At 39.4% G+C, this 24,166-nt stretch overlaps 1 protein-coding gene across 6 annotated transcripts in view; it reads right to left on the bottom strand.

The window, feature by feature from the left end:
* MAST4 (microtubule associated serine/threonine kinase family member 4) overlaps nucleotides 1-24,166 on the bottom strand; it is a 296,749-nt gene that overhangs the window by 138,190 nt on the left and 134,393 nt on the right. For all 6 annotated transcript variants that reach the window (XM_040540215.1, XM_040540216.1, XM_040540217.1 and 3 more), the window contains one exon: nucleotides 20,225-20,256. In XM_040540215.1, the coding sequence (XP_040396149.1) occupies nucleotides 20,225-20,256 (32 nt within the window). The remainder of the gene's footprint in view (nucleotides 1-20,224; nucleotides 20,257-24,166) is intronic.

Genomic DNA, 24,166 nt, shown 5'->3' with positions numbered 1-24,166 from the left:
TTCTCCCAACACTCTGCACCTATTAATCTGAAACTAATACATACTTAGAATGTTGCAAAACTCTGTTTTGGCTGATTGATTCCTTATTAAGGAATATACATACACACACAAATATATACATGGCTGTGGATGCTTATCCCCAGCAGCTTTGTAAGGCTACCACATGTATGCCTGGCAACTTTTGCAGATACATCACCTGCTTCTCTCTTGATAGTCACTGGACAAACAGGTCTGGGCAAGTGCTCTGAACAAGGAAAGCAGGAGAAACGGGAGCAGTCTTTCACATGCAAAAAAAAAATGAAAACACAACCAAAAAGGCTGAAGTTTGTTGTCTTTTTTTCCCCTGACAATTACTCCCATGAAGGCAATGATATATAGTAAAGAGAGCTGGAAGTAAATCAAGAGATCACCTTGTCCTTCCCCCAGAGAGGTCCATTATACTTGTATTACCCATATCACTCCAGGGAACAGTTCGTCTCACCTGTTCTTAAAAGCTGACGGCAATTTCACAGCACTCCTAGTTACTCCACTCTTCTGCTTCACCATTCAGAGGGACAGAAAATGTTTCAATGGCATCTAAACTGAATCTCCTTTGTTCCAATTTAAGCCCATTATGTCTTGTTTTACACTCTATTAACAAACAAAATACAATTTCCCACTCACAGCAAATGTTCCATATGCTTGAATTCTTATTACCTCCCCTCAGCCTTCTCTTTTGCACAACTCTATTTTGGCAAATATTTTTCCATAGAGTATGTCAAGTTAACACACAACACTCAAACCTACATGTACTTTTCAAGCATAAGGTCTTACAGGTTCTGTGTGGGGTAGAAAAATGCTGTGTGCCTTGCATCTCAAAGCACCAGCTTTCCAGTGTGATGTGCTACAACATACTCTCTTCCCATGTTTCCACCCCTCCAACAGCGACACTGTGGAACCACTGTGCCTCTCCCACCCTCTCCTGGAAACTGCCACTTATCCACCTATCTCGCATCCAAAAAGCTCTTTATTTTATTAAAATAGAACAGGCTGGAGACTTCTTATTTCACTCAGTGTATTTTCTCCAGGTTGTCAAAATGATTTTGAATTGCCATACTGTTTTTGCATACCTGCATTCTTCCCAGCTTGTCCACTGCAAACTTAATAAATACCCTCTACTCTTACCATCTACACCATTAATAAAAAATTACTAAAGCCAGTTATCCAGGTTTGCCTACATCTGCAGACTACTGTAATTTTCTGCTTAGTTTTTCTGTTCTACGTGTAACGTATCAAAAGGTTCTCAGAACTGACAATATAAAAAAAACCTGTTGGCTTGGCTATTGGTAAAACTTGTCTTAAAAAGCCAAGTTCAGAGTTACAAAACAGTAATTCAAAAGCTATCTGGACTGAAATATATGTTATTTGTACTTCTGACAGACTCATTTCAACCAAGAAATCATCAGTATTTTTAATTTAAGTGAAAATATTTATGGGTGTCTCCTAGAATAATCTAAAAGAAAAGTGAAGCATCCAAAAAGTATGGAAACAATCTATAAAAACTGATCTTCAGCAGAATCTCAATGGTATTACAGAGAACCACAGAATTGTTCATGAACCTCTGGAGATCATACAGCCCAACGCTCTGCTTCAGGGACAGTTGACTTGAGCAAGTTGCACAGGGCTGCATGCAGTTGGGTTTTGAATATCTCCGATGACAAAGACTCTACAACCTGCATCCAAGACCACACAGAATCTTTAACATAAAGCCAGCATAAGTGAATTATCTGTTATAACTAAAAGGATGTTCATTTACTTACAGAAAAATTAATCAGTGATCTAGTGAACAAAATACTTACCTTTCAAAACCATCCTCATGTTTAGCACCTGTGATACCTACCACACTTAATCCACACAAAAATATACTTTCAAATTAGATTTTGAAATAGTTGCCTGATATTCAAGTATTCTCTACCTTGTAAATATTCACTAGAAGCAGATACACGAAAAGGGTTGTTTTCAAGGGGTACTTTTATACACACTTTTGTACAGCTACAAAATCCTCAGAACACTGTCTTAAGTCTTACAAAGCCTTCTGCATTAATCAGTCATACATAATAGAAGAAGGAAAAGATTTTTGAAGTACATTTTTATGATCTCTTATTCACTCCAAATACACTTACAGATCTAAGTTATTAAACAGATTTCAACAGCACTAACTTCTGAATAAAATGTATAGTATTTCCTACTTTCATGTCCATCATTACAGAATTGGCTTTTTCTACATGCACTTTGTTAACCCAAGGGCTTACACATACTGTACCGAAGGCAGAGTGCCAACTGCTATCTCTTTGAAAAGGTCAACATCCCATTGCACGTTTAAGCAGCACCAGCCCATATAGACAGATTCAAAGATTTCTTTGATGCTCTTGCACACTGTTCAATAAATCTGACTGAAGGTACCACATTAAGCCAAGTAAGATTAACTCTCTGCAGTTCAGCTTCAATAAGGAAATCCTGTTCTCAAGGCCGGTATTTTCTTGTAGAAAGTACTTTTACCTAATAACAGTAAGCAAGTTTAGCAATAGCTAAAAGTTATTAAGGGAAGAAGCTCAGAGAAGATCACAAGATGAGTATCATTAGTGAATTTAGTTCATTCTGATTTAGGAAGAAATGTAATCAACAAAGGCAAAAAACAACAACAACAAACTGCAACTCAAAGCACAGTGCTTCCACAGTTTATAATTTGGACACTTACCTGGATATTTACTAAAGGTAGAAAAACAGTTTCATTGCTCCACAATTTTAAAGACTTTTGCCTTTATTACTGCAAGTCACACACTACAGCTGTGCAGGAGCCAGAATGTTAGTTATTTCTGAGATGGGGAAGCCCCAAAAAGGCTCAGAATCTAAATCTGAAGATTTTGAGGCACGATAAATCAAGCACACCGATTGCACGAGAGCCTAGAAAAGACTCTTTCTTGTTTGTTTGTTAACTGTATCCGTTGGTCTAATAAAAGACTCTACCTCACCTTACAAACTTACACCCCCAAAGAAAAATAGGACAAACACTAAAAATAGTCATGGTTTCAACATGGAAACAACTAGAGGAGTCCCTCTGACAGAGCTGTGCGAGTACAGGTGAGCTAAGCTGCCACTTCTCTCTCTCTGGCAAAGAGATCAGTAGGCTTCACAGTGAAGAGAAACCATAAATTGTGTTCAGACACAGAGAACATGGCTTTGCCTGCCTGCCTCCAGTCATCATGAAGCAAGAGCTCAGACTGGAGAAATGCCCTGCTGGTCTAGAGGAGCATCAGTTCTGCAAGCACTGCTGTGGAGGAAAGCCCATTACCCCATCTCATAAAACTGATGCAAAGATGAGTCCCTCTGCTTCCACCGCTTTATTGCACTACTGCGGCCACATACATGTAAAGGGAGATGGCTCTGCAACAATTTCAGGTGGGAGGCAAGTACACAATAGTGCAGTAAGACTGACAGGAATGACCAAGAAAAGGTCTTGGGGCTTGTGACTATCCTCATTGCTCTGAACAGCTACCTTCTAGCAGAACATTTCCTCTCTGCTTTCTTACCTAGTCAGCAGCAAATGCTGGAGCTGCTCTCCATTCTCATTCCCTCTTCATTCCTTACTAGCTAACCAGGCTCCGTGTGATGCTAACTTCCCACAGGCTACTCATTTATCCAAAAAAGCTTCTAACTGAGGATGAGGCCTCTCTAGTACTAACACCGGCTCCTTTGATTTCTCCTTGCTGTCTGGATACTACACGCAAGGGCTTCATACAAGTATAAGGGAGTCACAACCAGAGAATTTACTAGAGCAAATACCAGTATATCTGCTCCAGATTCTCTCAAGCACATACCTGCTGAAATTTCTTTCTTCTTACCTGCGTTTTCCTCATAGCCTTTCCTCAGCCATTTTCTTTTTATTCTTCTCTGTAGCAACTTATTTCCCCTTCTCTCATTCTTGCACAATTCCCTAACTTCACTAATATTACATTGCTTCAGTGTTACACCATCACGAATGAGTCAGACAATACCTGGACGTGATTCAAAACCAACAGCTGTATAAAGATAGTGATTCAGTAGCTAGGCAATACCTTAGCTTAGGTTTACCTCTTGCATCCCAGTTCTCTACTCAGACTCTCCATTTTGAGTTATTTTGTGAATCAAATCTAGATGGCAAACTCACAGTATTTGTTGGATGCAGATCTTTCTGATAGTTGCCTCTCTTGCCAATGAGCTTTAGGATCCCACTGACTGAATGAACCTCCTTTATCTTTGGTTTCAGACTACTGCCAACTCCCTAAAATGACATCTTATCTATATAAAATCAATAATGCACTGGTTATGACTCTACTTTGGGCTCGTTCATGAAAGTACAAGCTGTAAGAGCCAGTTTGGAAAACAAACCATTTAAAGATTTTGTTCCTATTTATTATTTTAGGAGGAAATTCTTCGTTCAAAAGGTGGTGAGGCACTGGCACAGGCTGCCCAGAGAAGCTGTGGATGCCCCGTGTCCCTGGAATTGCTCAAGGCCAGGCTGGATGGGGCTTTGGGCAACCTGGTCTGGTGGGAGGTGTCCCTGCCCATGGCAGGGGACTGGAATTAGATGGTCTTTAAAGTCCCTTCCAACCCAAGTCATTCTATTCTTATATCAACGTTATCATATTTTTTTTAAAGTAAATAAAATGCCTCCTATTCCAACTAAGGACCCCCCAAAAAAAGTTGTAAGGAAAAAGTAGTAAGATTGCATTCTCAAATTAAGCAGAAAACCAAGGCAAATCATATTCTCTCTAGATGATCTTTCACTGGTTAACCAAGCCTACTAAATTTTGCACTAGCTACACAGACACCTAAATGACAACTGCTACAGTGAGAATTATCACAGAACTCTGGCAAACCAATTGGAATCCATCTTGCTTGCATCATTTTCTGTGTAGGTTTTCAATACTCACCAGTTCCTACAAAATTTCCATCACCAGCAAGCACAAGCATGTGCTTTACTGCAGACTTCTATTACTAACATTTTTGGAGTTCTATGCCCACATTTTCAAACACCATGGTGTAGTAGGAGAGAACAAGCAGATCAAAGCAGTTGATGCTAAGAGCTCTGCATTCACACTGTATACATTTCAGAAGTTTTACTTTAGACCAGAGCCAGCCCCCTGGACCAAAAGCCCTCACAATGCACACAGTTCAAAGCTGCCCTAAGTAGATGCTATTTGACAACACTTTACTTTCTGGACTACAAGACTTGCAGCAGCTAAGACCTGTTGTATCAGGAAGCACTACACTCAGAACCACACAATGGCTGAGGTTAGAAGGGACCTCTTCATACTATCCAGTCCAAATCCTCAGCTCAAAGAAGGTTACAGGATGGTGCCCAGGACCATGTACAGTTGGGTTCTGAGCATCTTCCAGGAGAATCCACAGCCTCTATGTGAAACTTATTCCAGTGTTTCACACACCTTCCCCAGGAAAAAAGTTTGTTTGTGCTCAGATGGAATTTCCCATTTTTTAATTTGTGCCCACTGCCTCTTGCCCTGGCGACTGGCACCACTGAGAAGGGTTCAGCATCCTTGTCTTCACTGCCTCCCAACCAGCATTTATACACATTTGTAAGACCATCCCTCACCCCATAACCCCGAGCTTTCTCTTTTCCAGGCTGAACAGCCCCAGATCTTAGTCTACCCAGTCCCTTAATCATCTTCCTGGCCCTTGGCAGGACTCAGCCCATTAAGTCAGTATATTTCTCATACTAGGAAACACAGGACTCCAGATGTGGCCTCATCAGTGATGACTAGCAGGGAAGGATCATCATCTTTGACCTGCTGGCAACACTCTTCCTAACACAGCTCAGAACGCTGCCAGTCCTCTCTACTGTCTCATTGTTTGCTTGTTGCTCACCAGGACCATAAGGTAACCATAATCCCATAACTCCTACCAGAGGCTGAACAGCATAGAACATGAGTGCCATAGACAAAACTTATGACTGAGGTCTCCAATGCATTTATCCACATTCTCTGCCACTGGAGAACTGTTGGGAGACATCAACGATATGCGCCAGGCCTCTGTTTTCGATAGGTTTGAGAACTGCGTGACATCCACTGGTGGTATGCTGTATTCCAACCCACTGCCCGTGCCCGGACAGCTATAGTGCTGCATACAGCCCAGAACCAGCCCCCATTCAGCTGACCTAAAGGCACTGCCAGGTTGGTAGAGCAGATTCAAGAACTGCCTTGGTAGGGTTTACAAGTAGTTAATTCTGACCTCAGGTTCAAAGGCATCACTGACACCTTTCTTCCTTCAGAAGCAGGATGATTTTCAGCATGTGCACTCCTCTCACTTCAGTCCCAAGACCACACCCACACATGGATGTCAAATGTGCCTGGTTTAATCACGTTTTCATCACATGCTGTGAAGTGGGATGTGTGTCTGGCAGCCTGGCTGCAAAGCAGTACCACGTAACAAAGCATTCAACAAAACAAAAAAGCATTCCCAATGCCTGTGTACCCTACACAACCTTTACAAAGGTAGAGGTGAGCTTTTGCAGTCAGGCCAAAACAGCAAGAACTCATTTCTTTGGCAGCTGCATGTTTAGTCCCACATTAGGGGCACTTGGGATAGCATATTTGTCTCAACTGCTGTTTTTACCTTCACTGCCTAGGAGCATGACCACACTAAACATTCATGAGTGAACCAACTGGGACATGAAGAAATGATTATAAGCAATTACACTGTCTTGTGCACTGTACTCATTGTGTGCTGTTTGCCACAAAGTGCAAGGCTCCCAAGATCTGTGCCAGCCATTTAGACCCCCACTTGCTTCCCCCATGACACTTGATCTGCTACCCCTTTCAGGCAAGCACTGCAATGTTATGGATCTACTTATCCCCGGTACTCTTTCTGACCTTTTCACAGGCGCTGTCACAACATAACTCAGTAAAAACCTTACAGGTCTAAGCTTGGCTGGCTTGCTAAGGAAAAAAAATAAAATAAAATAACAGAAAAGAAAAAGCTCTACAACATTTGGGAGAAAGGACAGGGATGATATGTTTGCTTCCTGCTTTGTTAAAGAGATGGCAGAGTAGAAAACTGCATGATGGCAGAAAAGTATGTTAATGCCAGGATAACTGCTGCCACAACACAAGGTGCCAAGGCTTGTTAAAGACTAAAGAGGCAGAGGTAGATGATTAGAACTTGCAGAACAGAAAGGTACCTTGCCAAAGAAACATTTTCCTTCTCCAAACCTGCGTGAGATGAGCTCCACCCTGCTCCTGTCCACAGAAGTCACCCACCTGCCCCCTACCAGGCGCACCCTATTCAGTTTGTGTAACCTCAAGACTCATAATGAGCCATTGACCCCTCCCGAAGTACTCCTCATGTTCCCTGCCCCTCTTCTTAGCCCCAGAAGTGACTAGTCATTCTCCCATATACAAAGCGCTCTGTAACCATGTGAAAACTACATTCAAGTTCTGCAAGCCCAAGCCTGGCTCGGTATCCCTGCCCCAGATCTCCATTGCCCTATCCCAGCAATGCACCTGCAATGCAGCACTCAGCTTTAGGCAAAGTTTGAAAACACAAATGGAAGGAATACCTCCAGAAAAACAGAACTGCATTCAGCCAAGAAAATTTTACTTCCTGAGAGAGTAAACGTGACCTATAACCCCAATAGGGAGAGGGAGGCAAATGTTAGGGTGGAGAAAAATCAGCAGGATCCAGACATTTTAGGCAGAAACAGAGGTAGTGGTAAAGGCCAAAATGGCCATGGCCACAAATGTTATGCAGTATTTCCCCAAACTACTAGCTAACAAGAAGAAACAGCCAAGTGACCTAACTACAGGGTGGGCACCACATCCAGCCATGGACAATAGAGGCCCTGACAGTCATCACAGTGTGCCCCCTCTCCTGCTGTCACACCATACCCCAGCTGCTTTAAATCCTGAAAGTCTGTCTGTGGACCACTGACACACATCCCTCCCCAAGATCAAACCAACATTCCACCTCCTACAACTCCTCCTGCAGCTGGCTCACCTGATCCTGCCCAGGCCTATAGCGTGCAGCCTTCAGAGGAATATGTATTGGAATTGTTAGCATCTCATGCTCTGCTCAAGATCCCTGCCAATAAGAACATGCCTGCTTTGCTGCTCCTCTGAGATCCAGTTGTTGTCCCTGGTCCGCCGTAAGGAAGCATTCATCTTCTGGAATTTTATTTGAGTGCCAGTCCTTCTCATACCCAGCAACAGCCTCTTGATCCTGACACTGATACAGCTTTTACTCTTCTCATAGAACAGTTTAATGAGCAGAACCCAGTCATCAGGGCCTTGGACTGGTATTTTAGGAGAGTAAAGGACTGGTGGAAGCACAGTTGTAAAAAGAAAATTGGAAAGGCAGGAAATCATGAAGAGCCAAATGGTTCAGCAAGGGGCCCATCACGGGGAGACTGATATAAAAGGTAAGGCAGGTATAAATAAAACAAGAGATAAAAGTTTACTGAAAGAGGAAGGTGAGAGAAAAGAAGGATTGTGGGCTTACAGACAACAGACATTATGAAGGCACAGATGACATCCATCTCTTTACATACCAAAGGAAGCATTTGAGGATGTTACATGAACTCAGTGGTCCAAGAGCATTTGTGGAGTACACAAGCTCTGTACACATATATCTGGTACCTCACTTCTCCATTAGTGGTAGAAGCACATCAGATTAACTCCTTGCAGAGAAGGGAACCTTCCCATTCAGCTCCATCCAAAAGAAATCTCATGTTAACAGAACTGTACAGTACGAGAAAATCATTGGGCTTTTGCATCAGAAGTACACTACACCAAACTAAGAGGTTAATACCCAAAAGTATCTACACAACTACTTTTTCAGGGGATCTTTCTAACATTTGATCCCAAGCTATGCAGCAAGTAGGATGAAGATCTTGACTTGGATGTCTGGGGGAATCCAACAAATGAGAAGTTCCATCTGTTCCTCAGAAAATATTGAAGTATTCTGCATAAACAGGAGTTCCCCAAATGCTTTATAACAAGGTACATAGCATTGTGATAGCACAGCAGAACGACAAAGAACCAGCAGATAACAGATACGAACACATGAATATGCTTTATGATAAACAACAGTGCTGGTTGAGAATGCCAGCAGTAATCAAAACATTCGAATTCACATTCGACAGGAACAAGGAGGGGAGAAAAGACTTCCCTCCTTCTCTACAAGGAAACAGAGGTGACTTACTTGGATTTCATGATCCTGACGTCTCTAGGAGGTCACCCTACACTTTACATAATGGAAGTACAATAATACTGACAATTTCAAGGGGAAAATCTATAATGCCAGAACGTCTACCAGAAGATGCTGATCCTGCTGTTCAGTAACTGCCTCTTTTACCTGAGAATGGTTATTTAGAATAAAGGTGGTTTTATTGCTACCGGAAGAACAAGAATATTGTGCAGAAAGCTGAATGCGTCTTTCCTAAAAATAAAACCAATCATCTATTTGTAGGTTACACCTCACCTTCAATCTCCACACACAGACAACAAACAAAATATATATATATATATAATTAGAATTCTTTAAGCAGAGCACAGATTCATCAAACAATCATGTAATCTTTCCAGAGCCCTACCATGACCCCAATCCTACAGAGGCTAAATGTGTGCAAGCTAGAAATTGCATAGCCTCAGAAAGCTTTTTCTGGAGATTAAGAGATTATTCAAATGTTTCTAGCATCAGTGCCAAAAAAATCAATTCATCAATACTGCACAAGGCAGACAGGATCACGCAATTCGTAAGGACATTACAAGTCTTTTGTAACAAATAATTCTTTTGGCAAACTTTGAATTTTCCTTAACTAGCAAAATAATGCCATTGGGAAAAAACAAATGGTGAGCAAGATGCTTTTTCAGTATGTCTGATATTCCTGAGATTTGCCATTTGAAATTCAAGCTGCACTGACTAGCAGTGATTACTCACATGATGTTCTTCTGCCAGTTCTCACTGGGTAAATACTCTCTCAGGCATCAGAATGAAACGGGGTTACATGGGCATTTGTTCTTTGTGTGTATGCCATACAAATTTAAAGTTTTACTAGAACAAATACTGATGAGAAATAATTTTACTTATGATGCAACTTTTGCTCAAAGACCAAATGGGAGGACCCAATGCTAATTTTAAAATACTTGAAACAGTTATTAGTCTGAAATAGTTGTTATTCATTTGCCTACCACATTTGCTACTGAAGTCAGAATACAGTCATGTAACTATTGTGTTCACAAACTAAGCGACCCCTGAGACCCAACCTGCTCTCATAGGTTATTACTTCCTTGCCTCAGCAGCTCATATTTCTACTATAAAATTTCCAACTTCCCTAGCATTTTCTTTCTGCACTTGCTACATGCCTTGCTGCTTTTTTGTACACAAACACTGTGAGCATCACAAACTGCTGGTTCAACAGATAATGCAGGGTACAAGAGCAGAACCAGCAGAAGCAGAGCAGTTCAGCGAACAAAGCAGTAAACTGAAAAAGCTGCTCAGGGTAGAAGATTGTCATGTGGGAAGAAAAAGAACAATAGGTTAGCTAGTCTATTTCGTCAGACCTCCATCCCGTTGCTCTTTTTTGCCTCATTTTGTCAGATTCAGTATTCAGATTTCAATAATGAACTAAGTGTGCACTTGCAGCCCAGAAAGCCAGCCATATCCTGGGCTGCACCAAAAGCAGCATGACCAGCAGGGCAAGGGAAATGATTCTCCAACTCGGCTCTGCTCTTGGGAGACCTCACCTGGAGCCCTGCATTCAGCTCTGGGGTCTCCAGCACGAGAAGGACATGGAACTGTTGGAGCAAGCCAAGAAGAGGGCCACAAAGATGATCAGAGTGGTGGAACAGCTCTCCTGTGAGGACAGGCTGAGAGAGCTGGGGTTGTTCAGCCTGGAGAAGCGAAGGCTCTGGGGAGACCTTACAGCAGCCTTCCTGTGCCTAAAGGGGGCCTGCAGGAAAGCTGGGGAGGGACTCCTGGTCAGGGAGTGGAGTGGGACAAGGAGTAATGCCTTTAAACTAAAAGAGGACATATTTAGTTACATATAAGGAAGAAATTCTTCACTCAGAGGGAGGTGAGGCACTGACACAGGCTGCCCAGAGAAGCTGTGGATGCCCCATCCCTGGAGGTGCTCAAGGCCAGGCTGGATGGGGCTTTGGGCAGCCTGGTCTGGTGGGAGGTGTCCCTGCCCATGGCAGGGGGGTGGGACTGGGTGGTCTTTAAGGCCCTTTCAACCCAAACTATTCCGTGGTTCTGTGAGATCTTTCCTACTGCTATTTCTTTGTAGACATTCACCTGTTTTAGAACCTCAGTACCTATCTTCATATCACCAGCAATCCACTAGCCATGAGATCTGTCCCCCAAACATCTGGGTTGAACACCATGCACTATACCTATTTGTGTGCATAGCATTTCTTTAAAATTTCAAATAAACTATTCTAGTGCAAAAGCATTCTTGGAATTAGGTAAAGCATAGATGCAACCAGGTATTTGACCTTTGGTCCCTCCAAGATTCCATGCAATTTTCCCATCCTGAAATTCTGTAACATTGTTTTTTACCCTGGAGGCTCATCTCCCCTTCCCCAACCCCCTTTTTCCCCGTGGCTTAGCCCATTCACAAATTTGATGAAGAAATACTTAAGCTTATTTTTCATTCTTGACACAGTCCTGTCCTTGCCTAAGTGTCTGAAACACAATTCCAACAAGGCACAGCATATGCAGAGCTCTGTGAAGAACCATGGTACATGGTGAAGAATGGGTCAGGTGGTAATTTACATGATTCAAACACACTTACAGAATGGGTGGATAAATATTATGTTACACAATTAAGGTTTAAAATCTGAACGCCTCATTTTCTGGACATTAGTCCCTCAGGTAACTACAATTTCAACACATTTTATGAAGTTCCAAGCCTTGCAAACATTATCTATGTGGTTAAAAATACAGTGGACAATATTGTATGAACATACGGCCTACTAATGCAACACAGAATAACTTAAAAATACCCTTAAAACACACTTTTAAAATGTCATCACTTGTTTTTTAATCTGTTCACAAAGGTTGTGTGCAGGCACACAGACACACGAGCACGTGTTTACCAGTAACAAGGTTTCACAAAACTTCAGAATGTTCTCGAACGGCATACAAACCTTGCATTGGAAAGAGACACAATCCCATACATCATAAAATATGAGTCAAGAGACAACATGCAAAGATTCATAGCAATATTGCTATAAATGAACTAGGGATGCAAATGTGTGCATGAAAAAGCCAAAAGAAATAGCTGAACAAGATCAAACAGAATGGCCTCTGCTGATAACCAAGGACAAAACTAATAGCAATAAAATGCCAAGGGCTGTTTTGTTTACATAAAAACCATGCCTGTGCTCTCCATAGCACAAAGGACTCGTCTGCAGAAGACCCTGCACTGACAACAGGAAAATGGCAACAAGGCTACAGCACGTTGCACATGCCATTACTCTTCCCGTAAGCCCAACACAATTATAAAATGAGGAAATGCAAACAATGGGCAGCAGACTTGCATAAAATTTATGGTGGCTGAAGTAAGCAAGATTGTGAGGGAAAAGGATCATACTACAATAACTATTGGCTCAAAGCATACAAAAAACATGTCCAAAAACCAGTTTTTCATCCTCAGTCACAAGAAACTGAAGAGATGTGGTGGACGACTCTGCTGGTGGTCCTTGTTCTCCATGTCATACCCAAGTGATCCTGGCCTGATGCAAGATTTTGTGAAGTATGTGAATTCGTTGTTCAAAATTTTAATTGAAAACTCAGCATGTTAGCAATACGTGGATAATTATCAATACATTATTAATTAATACATTAAGTGGATTTAGAGTTCATTAACAGACCTCCAGAAAAAATATATGCAAGTGGGGGAATTTCCTTTGTACAAGTGAGATTCTTTTGCGAGTTTATAGAACTTTAGTTTGCTTGTTGCTATTCAACGTTTTCATCAGTGACTTGGAAATGACATTTAAAAAGTCACTGCTAAAAGTTTCAAAGGTCAAACATTGAAGAAATGGTAAATACTGAGGACGAAAACATCACATACAAAGTGATCTGGATCTCTGGATCTCTTGGTAATCTGAGCTCTTTTAAAAAATGCATTTTAATTGGTAAATGAATATTAATATCTATGAAATATGAAGAATCTAGAAAGTTAAGAGCGTACACAGCACTTAGGAAGCCACCATCATGAAAAGCAACTTAGAGGCATTTAGAAGACAATATTTTCCCAGTGTGTTGCTGTGACAAAAGGTGCTAATAGCAACAGCAACACAGATCTATGAGAGGGAGATAAAATTCTTGACTGTTTTGGTCACGTGAGCAAAACATATTAGGCTTGCTGGAAAAAGATCTCTTGAATGACTACTGAGTTTGTCAGAAAGATTAAGGTGTCCTTACTGAGCACCACCCAGTATACTGAGTATAGTTTTCTACCTGCTGGCAGTATACAAGTTAACTGAGCACAAACATATAGAAAGAGTACTAACAGCAATTAACACTACCACATTATCTTTAAGAATCCAACATGGGATACTGAGAGTATCAACTTCTGCAAAAGATATACATATTAGAATTGAGAGATCCATTACCTGGCAACAATAAATAATGTGCTCTGATTTCCAAATTTAAGGTAATAGTAATCACCAAACTACTTTAAGAGGAAAAGTAACAAGTTCTCTTTTTATGATTAACACCGATGTTTATTACAAAGGTACAAGATGAGTAACAGCAACATAATCATTTGAAAGTCCAAAGCAGCATTTCAGTTCACTTTAAATGCAGATGATGCTGAAGAAAATGAGTAGATAAAATGGAAGTGAAGATGAAATGGGTGGGGGTGGGAAGGTTCTAATTTCAGGACTGCCAAAGTATAAGAACATCTTCTCAAGTCTACTCCACAGCTTCCAATCCCTCCAAAAAAAAGTCCTCTGCTTTTGACATTCAGCTTAATATCATTGTTATTTGCTGATATCAAACAGTTATTATTGACTGTGATATAAAAAAAAATAATCAATTTTCTTTGCTACTATGCTTGCAAAAGTCCAAACATGGATGTAACTAAAGGAATGCCAGAAAATGACTTTTTTGGATATAATTTAGATCAACAGATCTCTCTACAACTCTACAACTAATACAAAGAGTGATACAACCATTAGATGCATTTGCAGTAGGACTCTATGAATACATGGATTCATAACTAAGCATAAGCTGCAACACTTGTATAAACAGTGCCATCGAAGCTATCCGGAGACAAAAAAGGGCTAGCTCCTGTCAGTCCTGTCTCACAAGCCCTCTTGCTTACTCTATTTGTCCCTTCCACTTCCTGCCAAAGGTCAATAAACCACTGAGACAAGCAGCTAGGACTTCCCTGGGGACAACACACTGTGTTGTTCAGACACGTTTCCTTAAGCGGCCATCAGATGGAGTCTTCTATCAGCATACAGTACACTTTGCAGTAGGAACTCCTGCTTACAGAAGATACGTAAGTCACAGCTACAGAGGCAGGCACTCTAGAGAACAAATGGACCTAAATCTCTGTACCTTCAGTGTAACAACGCTGCTTACCAAAGCACTCACCTCTGGCCAACTTGTTTACTTCATCTCAATATAAATATAAACAGCACCAGCAAACTATCTACAGAAGAGAGCTGCAATGCAGATTTCTGGTTCTACACCATTTTGCAGCACAAAGAACTCATTGCTCAGATTTAGGCACAACTGTGTTTGTCTCCTGTAATAACATTCATGGGATATTGCAAACTGTTTTAATTTAAGACACTCAGTTTCTCCCAATGAGCACCAGATTGCAGAGGCTATGCACTTTCAGAAAAAACAAACAAACAAGAAACAAGTCCCAAAACATTCATAAACAGAGAAACAGAGTTTTTATTTTAATTAAAATACAAAATGTTAGTATCTTTTACATCTCAGGACTGCATTTGGACTAGTTTTTATAATTAACATGGAAAATATTTCATTTCTTCAAAATTTATTATTATTCTTTAATGATCTGCCTAAAATTATCTAGATAACAATATCCAAGACTAATCATCCAATATTTACAAATCCTTTAGTGAAGTTTTGATCCTCAGCTACAATGAATCATACCTGAATTTCTGCACTTTGTAAATGAGGTACCTTGACACGAGCACTTTCAGCACAACAGTTCCCTTCTGGAAAAATATATCTGATGAAAAAAAATGAAAAACTGCAACCATAAATGCACATGTCCTGAGACATATACACACAACACAAAGGAAGAGGCAATCTCTCTTACATGTTCTGGAGTGCTTGGGTCTTTTGTTTGCTTGACAGTTTTTTGACAGTTGTGCCCTTCAAGCCACAAAGAAGCCTATGCAATTAGGGAGATAAAAACTCCAAGACAGCTGTTGGTAGAGAGTTAGGATTGTACAATCAATGTATTTAACTTCTGAGCTTTCCTTTGGGTGCTTTGGCATTCAGTTCAAACATTTTTCATTATCACAGGTCACGTATATACTTACAGATTTTATTTTTTTATTTTTTATTTTTAAGTGAGGTTAGCATTATCTTTATTATTCCACTCAATCACTTATTCCCCCTTTTTCCCTGAGGTTAACTGACAGTCCATATTTGTCATTAATAAAAACTGTCTTAAGTTATTAACCTTCCTGAAACTTGTTTGATTAAGCCCTTTAGCTAGCAGTGGTTTTAACTACTGTTTTTCTTGAATTCTTGGCTAGTCACACTTTTTTTTTGCTGTTATCCAAGGATATCAGCTGCTTCACTGTAATGCATAAATGAGTTTCATGAACATTCTGTGACCAACTTTGACATTTTCACAGGTGCAAGTAGATTATATAATTGCTGCAGCTGAATGAGACTCCACATTTTATAATTACTGAATTTATTTTCAGAAGTTTCAAGAGAAGGACATATGCAGCCAAAAAATACATTAAAGTTACCTAGCTTTGAATTAAACTGAAATATCTCTGACAGATTAAACAAAAGAAAAAGAAACAAGAACCAGTTTAGTCTGGAAAAGCCAAGTATTTTACTGCTATGGCAAGTGAACCACTGAAGCTCAAAAGAAACAATGAACCTCCTCTACCTACCCACTTAGTTCTATTTAAATATGACTTTTTTTGAAGCTTGTTGTTAATTCATTTTTAGGAGTAGGACATTTTAAACCAGAACACACCGACTTAAAATGAAGGGTAACTATTGTGCCACAACCTTTGAGTTCCTGCCCTGTCCCTCTGCAGCTCTCATTTTGCTGTTCACTTTGCCTCAGGAAAAGAAACAAAAGAGGTTAAGGGCATGCTGACATCTTAATTTCAGTGATTGAGACTCACCTGTTTAACACAGGTTAAACACTAGAAATCTTCTCTGGCTCTATACTCTTGCTATCTGCTCTTTGAATGTATAAACAATAGTGATTTATAGATGCAAAAATTCTGTGGTTCATCAGAGGACCTGCATGCTTCATACACTGATGTTAGCAACACATACTTCTATTTCTGGGTCTGGCTTAACCTTAAGCACAAGTATTTTCCTTGATATTCAGAAATATGTGGTGAAAACAAATTAATAAAAAATATCATAGCAGCATATAAACAGTCCATCCCTGCAGCAGCAGTGTGCAGAAATACATTTTACATAATTTTCTGATAAGTGAGGTAATAACAACCACACAGGTTTACTGATAGAGACAGCCCTACAGAAAGCTCCCTGACACTCACTGTACCTCCATGCCACCATACCCTGCTGTCAGAAAGGCATTTGTGCAGCTGCACAAACACTCCAAAGAACTTCCATGAAGCTAATTGCAACCTGGATCAGTTCTGCTTGTGTAAACACAAGCACTTGTACCAGCACAGCCAGGGCGTGATATGACAGAATATCGCTTCTTTCTGAATCAGCAACAATTAGCATCATTGGCATAAACTGAGACAAAGTGAACTTCGACCTTTTCAAGATCTTTTGTCTCCAAGTCTTTCTTTGGGAGTTGCTGTATATGTAAAATCGGGATTGGGTTTAGTTGTACAAGTCCAACAAATTTCAACTTATTTCATGACCTCCAAAATGAGGCCACACAGCTGAATTGCCCCACAGCAAGATGATTGAAATAGTGACAACATGAGGGAAAAGCAGAGATGTTAAGCTCTCTCTTCCACCGCAAGCTTTCTGCACTTTCTGTCCTCAATCCTCTCTAAGAGTTCACCTAAGACACATTGCATTCCATGCCTCCTCCTCCTCCAGCCTCTCTAGATTCTTCCCTGACTTCTGGCACCCCCATGCCCTTAGACTGTAGTCTTCCATTTCAAAATCAGACAATAGAGTTTCATACTACTCTGCCCTTATATCAGCTAAATCTTGCATATCAAGTAACAGGATTCCCAGAGAAGTCTATATTGGGCTGCACGATGGTTACATAGATAAACAGGTCAGTGAAAACAGAGGGCATGGGTTTTTTTTGTTTGTAAGCGAAGCCAGTTGGGTTTGTAGATCAACAACCACAGAGTTAGCTCAACAGGTCAGCTGCAAGGTGGAGTACCTCCAAACACGGCAAGAACATATGTGCCCAGAAGCACAACCAGGATACCCTGGCAGATGAACAGCAGGTGAGGCTCAATGAGTGGAAAAGCACTGCCAACTGGCAGCAGGTAGCAAACACATCCTGTTGGCACGAATGCCACAGCTAACCAACCCAGAGCTAATTGCTACTGCACAAATAGACCCCTCTGCTTACTGTTTTGCTGGCAGGGTGTTAGCATTGCCCTTTTTCACTGCATATCTGATCAACTTAATAAAGGAAACATGAGCACCACTTCTGGAATCAAGTTGCGTACATAGCTAAAGACGCCAAAGAGCTCTTGTTCGTTCAGCAGAATATGTAGGGAAAGGCTGGTGCTCTGTATCAGTCATATATTTACAACCTATGCTTCCTCACAAATACCTGCCCTTCCATATTGACACATTATACCACACTTGCTCCCTTGACCTGGAAACAGCAGTCCCCTTTATATTTGCCGTAGAAAAAAAACATTTAAAAATTATCTGCATACATACGGAAAACAACTCTGTATGATCTATATGGTAGCCAGCCCAAATAAAGTATAAAATTAATACAACATACCTAAAAGAAAAAGTATTCTGTAACTAGTTCTTTCACATATACACTTGGTGAACAATAAGCAAGACACCTTTCCCTACGCATCATCCCTCCTTTCCCCCCCACCCAGACTGTATCATAAGAGTAAGAAATGACTTCAGAAAAAAAAAAAAGAGCTGAATCATTCATCAACCCAAATCTTGTTTTCCATGTTTCTCTCCTTGGTCCCACCTGAGCCAGCTGTCCCTGCCTTACCCTACAGCTGTGTCCTTGACACACCATTGGCTGCAAAGATCCAGCAGACAAAACGACATCTAAACAGAGCCATTCAGGACCTCCCGATATTTATGGCAATAAAAACATAGGACCTCTCACACTGTGAAATTCAGTCTTCACGTCAATATGCACATAATATGCAAACAGAGCAACCAACAAGACCCCCCAGACACAACTACTGGTACTATAGCCCTTGCTAATTTCAGTACTGTGAGCCCTGTTAACTAAGAAAGCAGTAATAAAGGTATTTTAAAATACCATCTGCAGAATCCTAACCACCTTAATAGCCAGATATGATTATGCTGATAAGCAGCTATTCCTTTATGACACTTTATTAAGATCTCAGCAACATTACAGAATCTGCACCTACATTTCAATGATCTGCTATAAAAAATATGTATATGAACGCAATTGAGGTAATTGCTTTGCAGACATTTTTCAAACCTGAAGAAAAGCATTTAACAATATTCAACGTCGAACATAGCAAGAGTAATCAAGATCAGGGCTATAGTTTAAAAAAAAAAAAAGCCTGTGAAGCCACTTTCTGCTCTGGCTGATATCAACACGAGTTTACCCATTAACTTCTATATGGGCAGTCTTTTGCTCACACAACAGTTTTGGGTTAATTATGAAGCTTCCAAAAGGCACCAGAGATTGTTTTCTTAAACAGTTTTTATCTGTGCCACTGCAATATCAAATACTTGACATAGAATTAGTTTTCATAATTTAGTGGCATTTCTTAAATAATGGGTTTGCTTACTATTTGGTGTAAGACTTTACTTCTGTCAGAACGCAAACCAAGGAAGTCTTGCGCAAGTCAGCAGATGTCTTACAACCTGTACCTTCCCAGCAATAACAGTTTCAGTTATTCACATATCTAACTAAACCAGCAACAAAACCTACATAGCACTATCAAGTTGAAAACAAATATATAAAAATAAAACCATAGCCAGCCTTTGTACAAGGGCTCTGGGTTTTATTTGTAACATGTTGTCACATTAATACAACCTTACTTGAGTACAGTGGTAGCCCTATATTCCTAAATTATTTTTTGAAAAGAAAGTAGTAACCAAACAGATTGTTTCATAAGATATTTTTGTAGATACTTATCTCAATGTTTTCTTAATGAATTACTACTACACAAGGAATAAACAAAAATGAATAAATACATATATATATATATATAAACAGGTCAAAAACACCAGGGAGAGAAGCCAAGGTACAAGAGCCCATACAAAGAACAACTAAACCATGGTATCCAGTTTCATATTACTCTAATTCAGTAGCAACACATACAAGAATAAACAATTTTCACCTCCACTAATCAAAATGCTAGCTCAACAACCCTATACATTTAATAGCACTCATCTATTCTTTTGTTCCTACCACTTTATCCACAAGTCTGATGACAGAATTTCATACAGAAATAGTTATACTTGCATGTCAAGTTTCATTTACATCATTCACAAAGAAAACAGATTTCTTCCTTGATTTTAAGTAGAGAAATCTTCAATACAAAAGGAAAGCTTCAACATAAGAACTTATAGGCAATTTAGAAATATCTCACAATAGCTCCTCTAGGAAAGGCAGATCTGCATAAAAAAAGGTTACTGCACAAGCATAGGTCTTCATTCACCGTCTAAATTTCTCTGTACACATCTTAAGGCAAATCAACTGCCATATTTAACCTTTGTTTTAGCTCCCCTGAAAAGAAGAATAGCCTACTCGAGAACGGTCAAAACTACATACTGTACTGTGAGCACAACAGAAGAAACTTCAGGTACTTACAAACTTCCTCTTCTTGGAAGGCTCAACTCCTTCTGCAAAAGAAAAGAATTTACATTAAGAACAAAATCTCCTTTAATTGGATGTGACCTTTTTTTTAGGCAAGTACTCTATTCCTCCCATCCTACCAGCAGCAGATAAACAGATGTATATTTTGACTGTAATAAAAAAAAATACAGATTTTACATGTGTCTTTCACTTGTAGCCTTCTATTCTTATTTGAAGTATTAACATTAGCAACAGGAAAAGTCTAGGTCTTTTTATAGCAACAGTTAGCCTATTTTGAATGGTAAGATTTTTCTGTAACATTTATTTATTCAGAGCATGATACATTGGTGACAGTATTAAAACTCCCAAGAATCAGTGACAAAGAAATGCTAAACTCTTTCCAGCATTCGTTGTTTGCAAAAGATGTTAGCAACAGGATCAAGACCTAAATAAGTGACCACTAACACCAATGATTCTCCACTGTGTGGTTTTAGGTGTTTTTTTTTTTTGTTTTGTTTTTTACTAAAAAAAGGATTAAATCCACAACAGTTTGATCAATCATTAATCATTAAAATTCACTGCGATCTTCTACAAAGTACTAGCATAACAACAGAACCACTGTTAGACAGATGTTTCTAAAACTGTTGCTGAGAACAGTTAAACTACTATTTATGGGACTGATGGGAGAGTCTGCTAACTAAATCAGAACTGCTGATAAACATCTTACTACCATTTTTTGTGAAAAAGAAAAACAAAAACACAAGATCCATGAAGTTTTGCCTACCAGAAATAAGCATGATATGAGTTTACCACAAGTAGATCGTCTCGTATTGTATAAGTACAAATAAATAACAGAATAATTGAGCCTAGAAGGGACATCTAGAGATCCTTCAGTCCAAAACCCTGCTCCAGGAAGGGCCAAGTAGAGCTGGTTGCTCAGGACTGTGTCCTGTTGTGTTCTGAAAGTCTACAAAGACAGAGTCTCCAAACCAATCTGGGCAACCTGTTATAATGTCTAGTCACCCTCACTTTTTCCCCCATTCCTCACTTGAACTTATATTCTAAATGCTACATGAGTGAAGTCATCTTTGCAATCCTGTTTAGCAAGGAGTGCAGCCTGCCTTTAAACAAAGGTAGAACTTGTCTGACCTACAGGATGTGCACATACATTTAAAGTTGAAGACCATCTCAAAAGACGAGGTAACATATGAAGATAATTTGAGTTATGTGAATGGATGTCTTCAGTCACTCATTTGCATTATTTTATGTTTATTTTTAATATCCTAACAAAAGACTGTTTTAAAGCACATAACAGATACTCCATTTCTATTCTAAAAGTTATTAAAGGAAATGATCTCAAAATTATCTTTAAAAAGTGTGTGTGTGTATATATGTACGCATGTGCATGCTGTATATGCATACACACATATTCATTTCACTTAGTATATAAAATGAAGTTATAGGCATTGACCAGAAAATGTACATGAAATACAATTGAAGGGATAAAAATAGCTCAGTCAGGCACCTTAGAAAAGGCCGTAAGGGAATGAATAATTATGTATTCTTTGGAGACTTAAATGGTGTGCAGTAAATAAGGCAGGGGCTGCTAACTGAATGATAAGGATTAAAATATCAAGTAGCCGCTCAATTCCTGAGCGCCGCCCATCCTGTTAACTGAATGAGCCAGGAAAAAATAGTGTGAAACAATGTAATTAGAGATCATAACGCACAGGCATAAGAGAGCAGAATTAAAGGCCTTGGTAACAAATTCTGGCACTTCCTAGGAAGTTCCAGCAACTGTTCAGAATTTGCAATTTAAAACAACATCTTTTAGCATAACATGTGCTTATATACAAAAAGAACAGTTACACCTGCATACAATATTGCATTATGAAGCTGTGTAATTCCCCTAAATTGAAAATGTCACATTCATCACGAACAAAATGTAACTGCACTTCAGAACCCACGTACTTCCCTTTGTATGGTTTTTTCTTTAATATTTACAATGCCATTGTGTTCCATTTCTAACATAAAACTTTACTTGTAAATTCTCGGCTTTGTCACTCAGTAATGGCCAATGACCGTGGAAAAAATGCCAAAATGTAATGAGCGAGAATTATACTTGGGTTTGCAGCTAATTTAACAGTTGCAACACTTGTTGCAGATTTGTTTTGTTTCTTATGATTCATGGTTTGTTTTGTTTTTGTTTTTTTTTTCCTGTGTTTTTTTTTTAGGCTTTTTTTTTTTTTTTTAAGAAAAACTATAGGGGTTTGGTTATAGTTTATCATTATAACAGCACATGACAGACAATGCCTTCTGTGGACACTTAAAGTCACATTAATCTCTCAGCCCATTCCCATGCATGCCATCCTCCAGGATTACTCTTGATCACTGAATACAGCTTCAGTAATTTACTGAAACTACCCTTAAGTAAAACTGTTAAGAAGTGCCAAGATCTCTTAGTACTAAGTAAAAAAAGTGAAACAAAATCTCGGGTGTGTAATTCATGCAGGAAGATTTACAAAACAACGCAAATAAAGATTTTGTATGCATGGATTTTAAAATACCCTGACAGTATACATTTATATATAAAATATATAAAATACTCTGACAGTGTGTGTGTGTATATATATAAATAAATATAAAAAACAACACCATCTTTCCTTGATGATATAGCCTCATTTTTCCTATACATCACAGTGCTGATGTTAAAATGCCAGGTCACTTCCTCCCCCCATGAGTTACTCCAAGAAAAAAAAATCATAGTACACTTAAGCCTGCTTTTCTGTCTCAGATCAGATTTAATTTTTTCAGCTCCCACATGATTGTGCATCATTTAAAACTTACCTGTCTTAACTTTTTGAAGCTGTGGAAAAGTCTTTATCAGCTGTGTTTGTACAGACTTTCTTAATCCAAACCGGACTCGCCAGCATTATGCTTTCATTCTGATAGTACAGCAGAACTCCACAACAGAGTCTATTCAGAGCACGTGGAAAAAATTTAAACATGCTCTAAAAAGGGCCAGTCTATAAATTACAGATGAATTATATAGAATATATAGAATTATATAGGTAAGATAATAACAAATATAGAAGATACAGAATTATATAGGTGAGATAATAATGAATAACCACTTATTACTAGATAGATAAAACACACCAGTATCTTTTATAAGCTAAATAGGCAATTTTTACTCAGTTTCTCCCAGCTGCTTTAGTCAACAACCACTGAAAACAAGGAAGCACCGAATGATACCAAAAATCACTCAGCTCTTCATCCTTGCAACTCTAAGGCTCATATCTCAGTTACACTAGAAATGACCTGTAGCTCCCTGAAGTTCTCTAGCATTATGCTGCTTCCTTTCTGAGGGGCTCAGTAAGCCATAAGCAGAAGACCAGTTGTGGTAGTCCTACTGCACAGCATCCAACACAGGCCTACGGACTGCTGTAGGAAGAAACATACCTGTGTCAAGATCTTCAGGTCACCTACTTATCAGAAAAGACACTGGAGTATTAAAAAAATAAAATAAAAGATCCTTCAGTACCACTCTGTATGGTTCTCAGGGACCATCTCTGTCCCAGAGGATGACACCATGCTGTTCTGCCTTTGCCCTGCATGGAATCCTCCCCGGGAAGTCCCAGTTTTGCTGTTTTTAGGGCTATTTCATTCCACACCAGTCACACAAAGGAGACTAAATGCACCACACACTCTTGCTCTTGAGGCCCTTTATGTCAAAACACGTGGTCTGAAAACATAATAAGCCTTGTCTCAGGTTTAAGAGATCTGTGCAAGTCTGTGCCAAATTGCTGTGATGATGCAGTAAGACTCCCATACCAAATTTAATTGCAGCTATCGTTATCAGTTCAAATTCCATACTCTGTGCATTTTACCATTAATAACATAGTTTCATAGCAACAGATGCTTTTTGATCATTTCAGTAATTATGATTCTTACTCT

This window comes from Cygnus olor, chromosome Z (assembly GCF_009769625.2).
Source record: "Cygnus olor isolate bCygOlo1 chromosome Z, bCygOlo1.pri.v2, whole genome shotgun sequence".
Taxonomy (NCBI): Eukaryota; Metazoa; Chordata; class Aves; order Anseriformes; family Anatidae; genus Cygnus; species Cygnus olor.
Note: the sequence above shows the minus strand (reverse complement) of the source record. Positions and strands in the feature narration are given on the sequence as shown.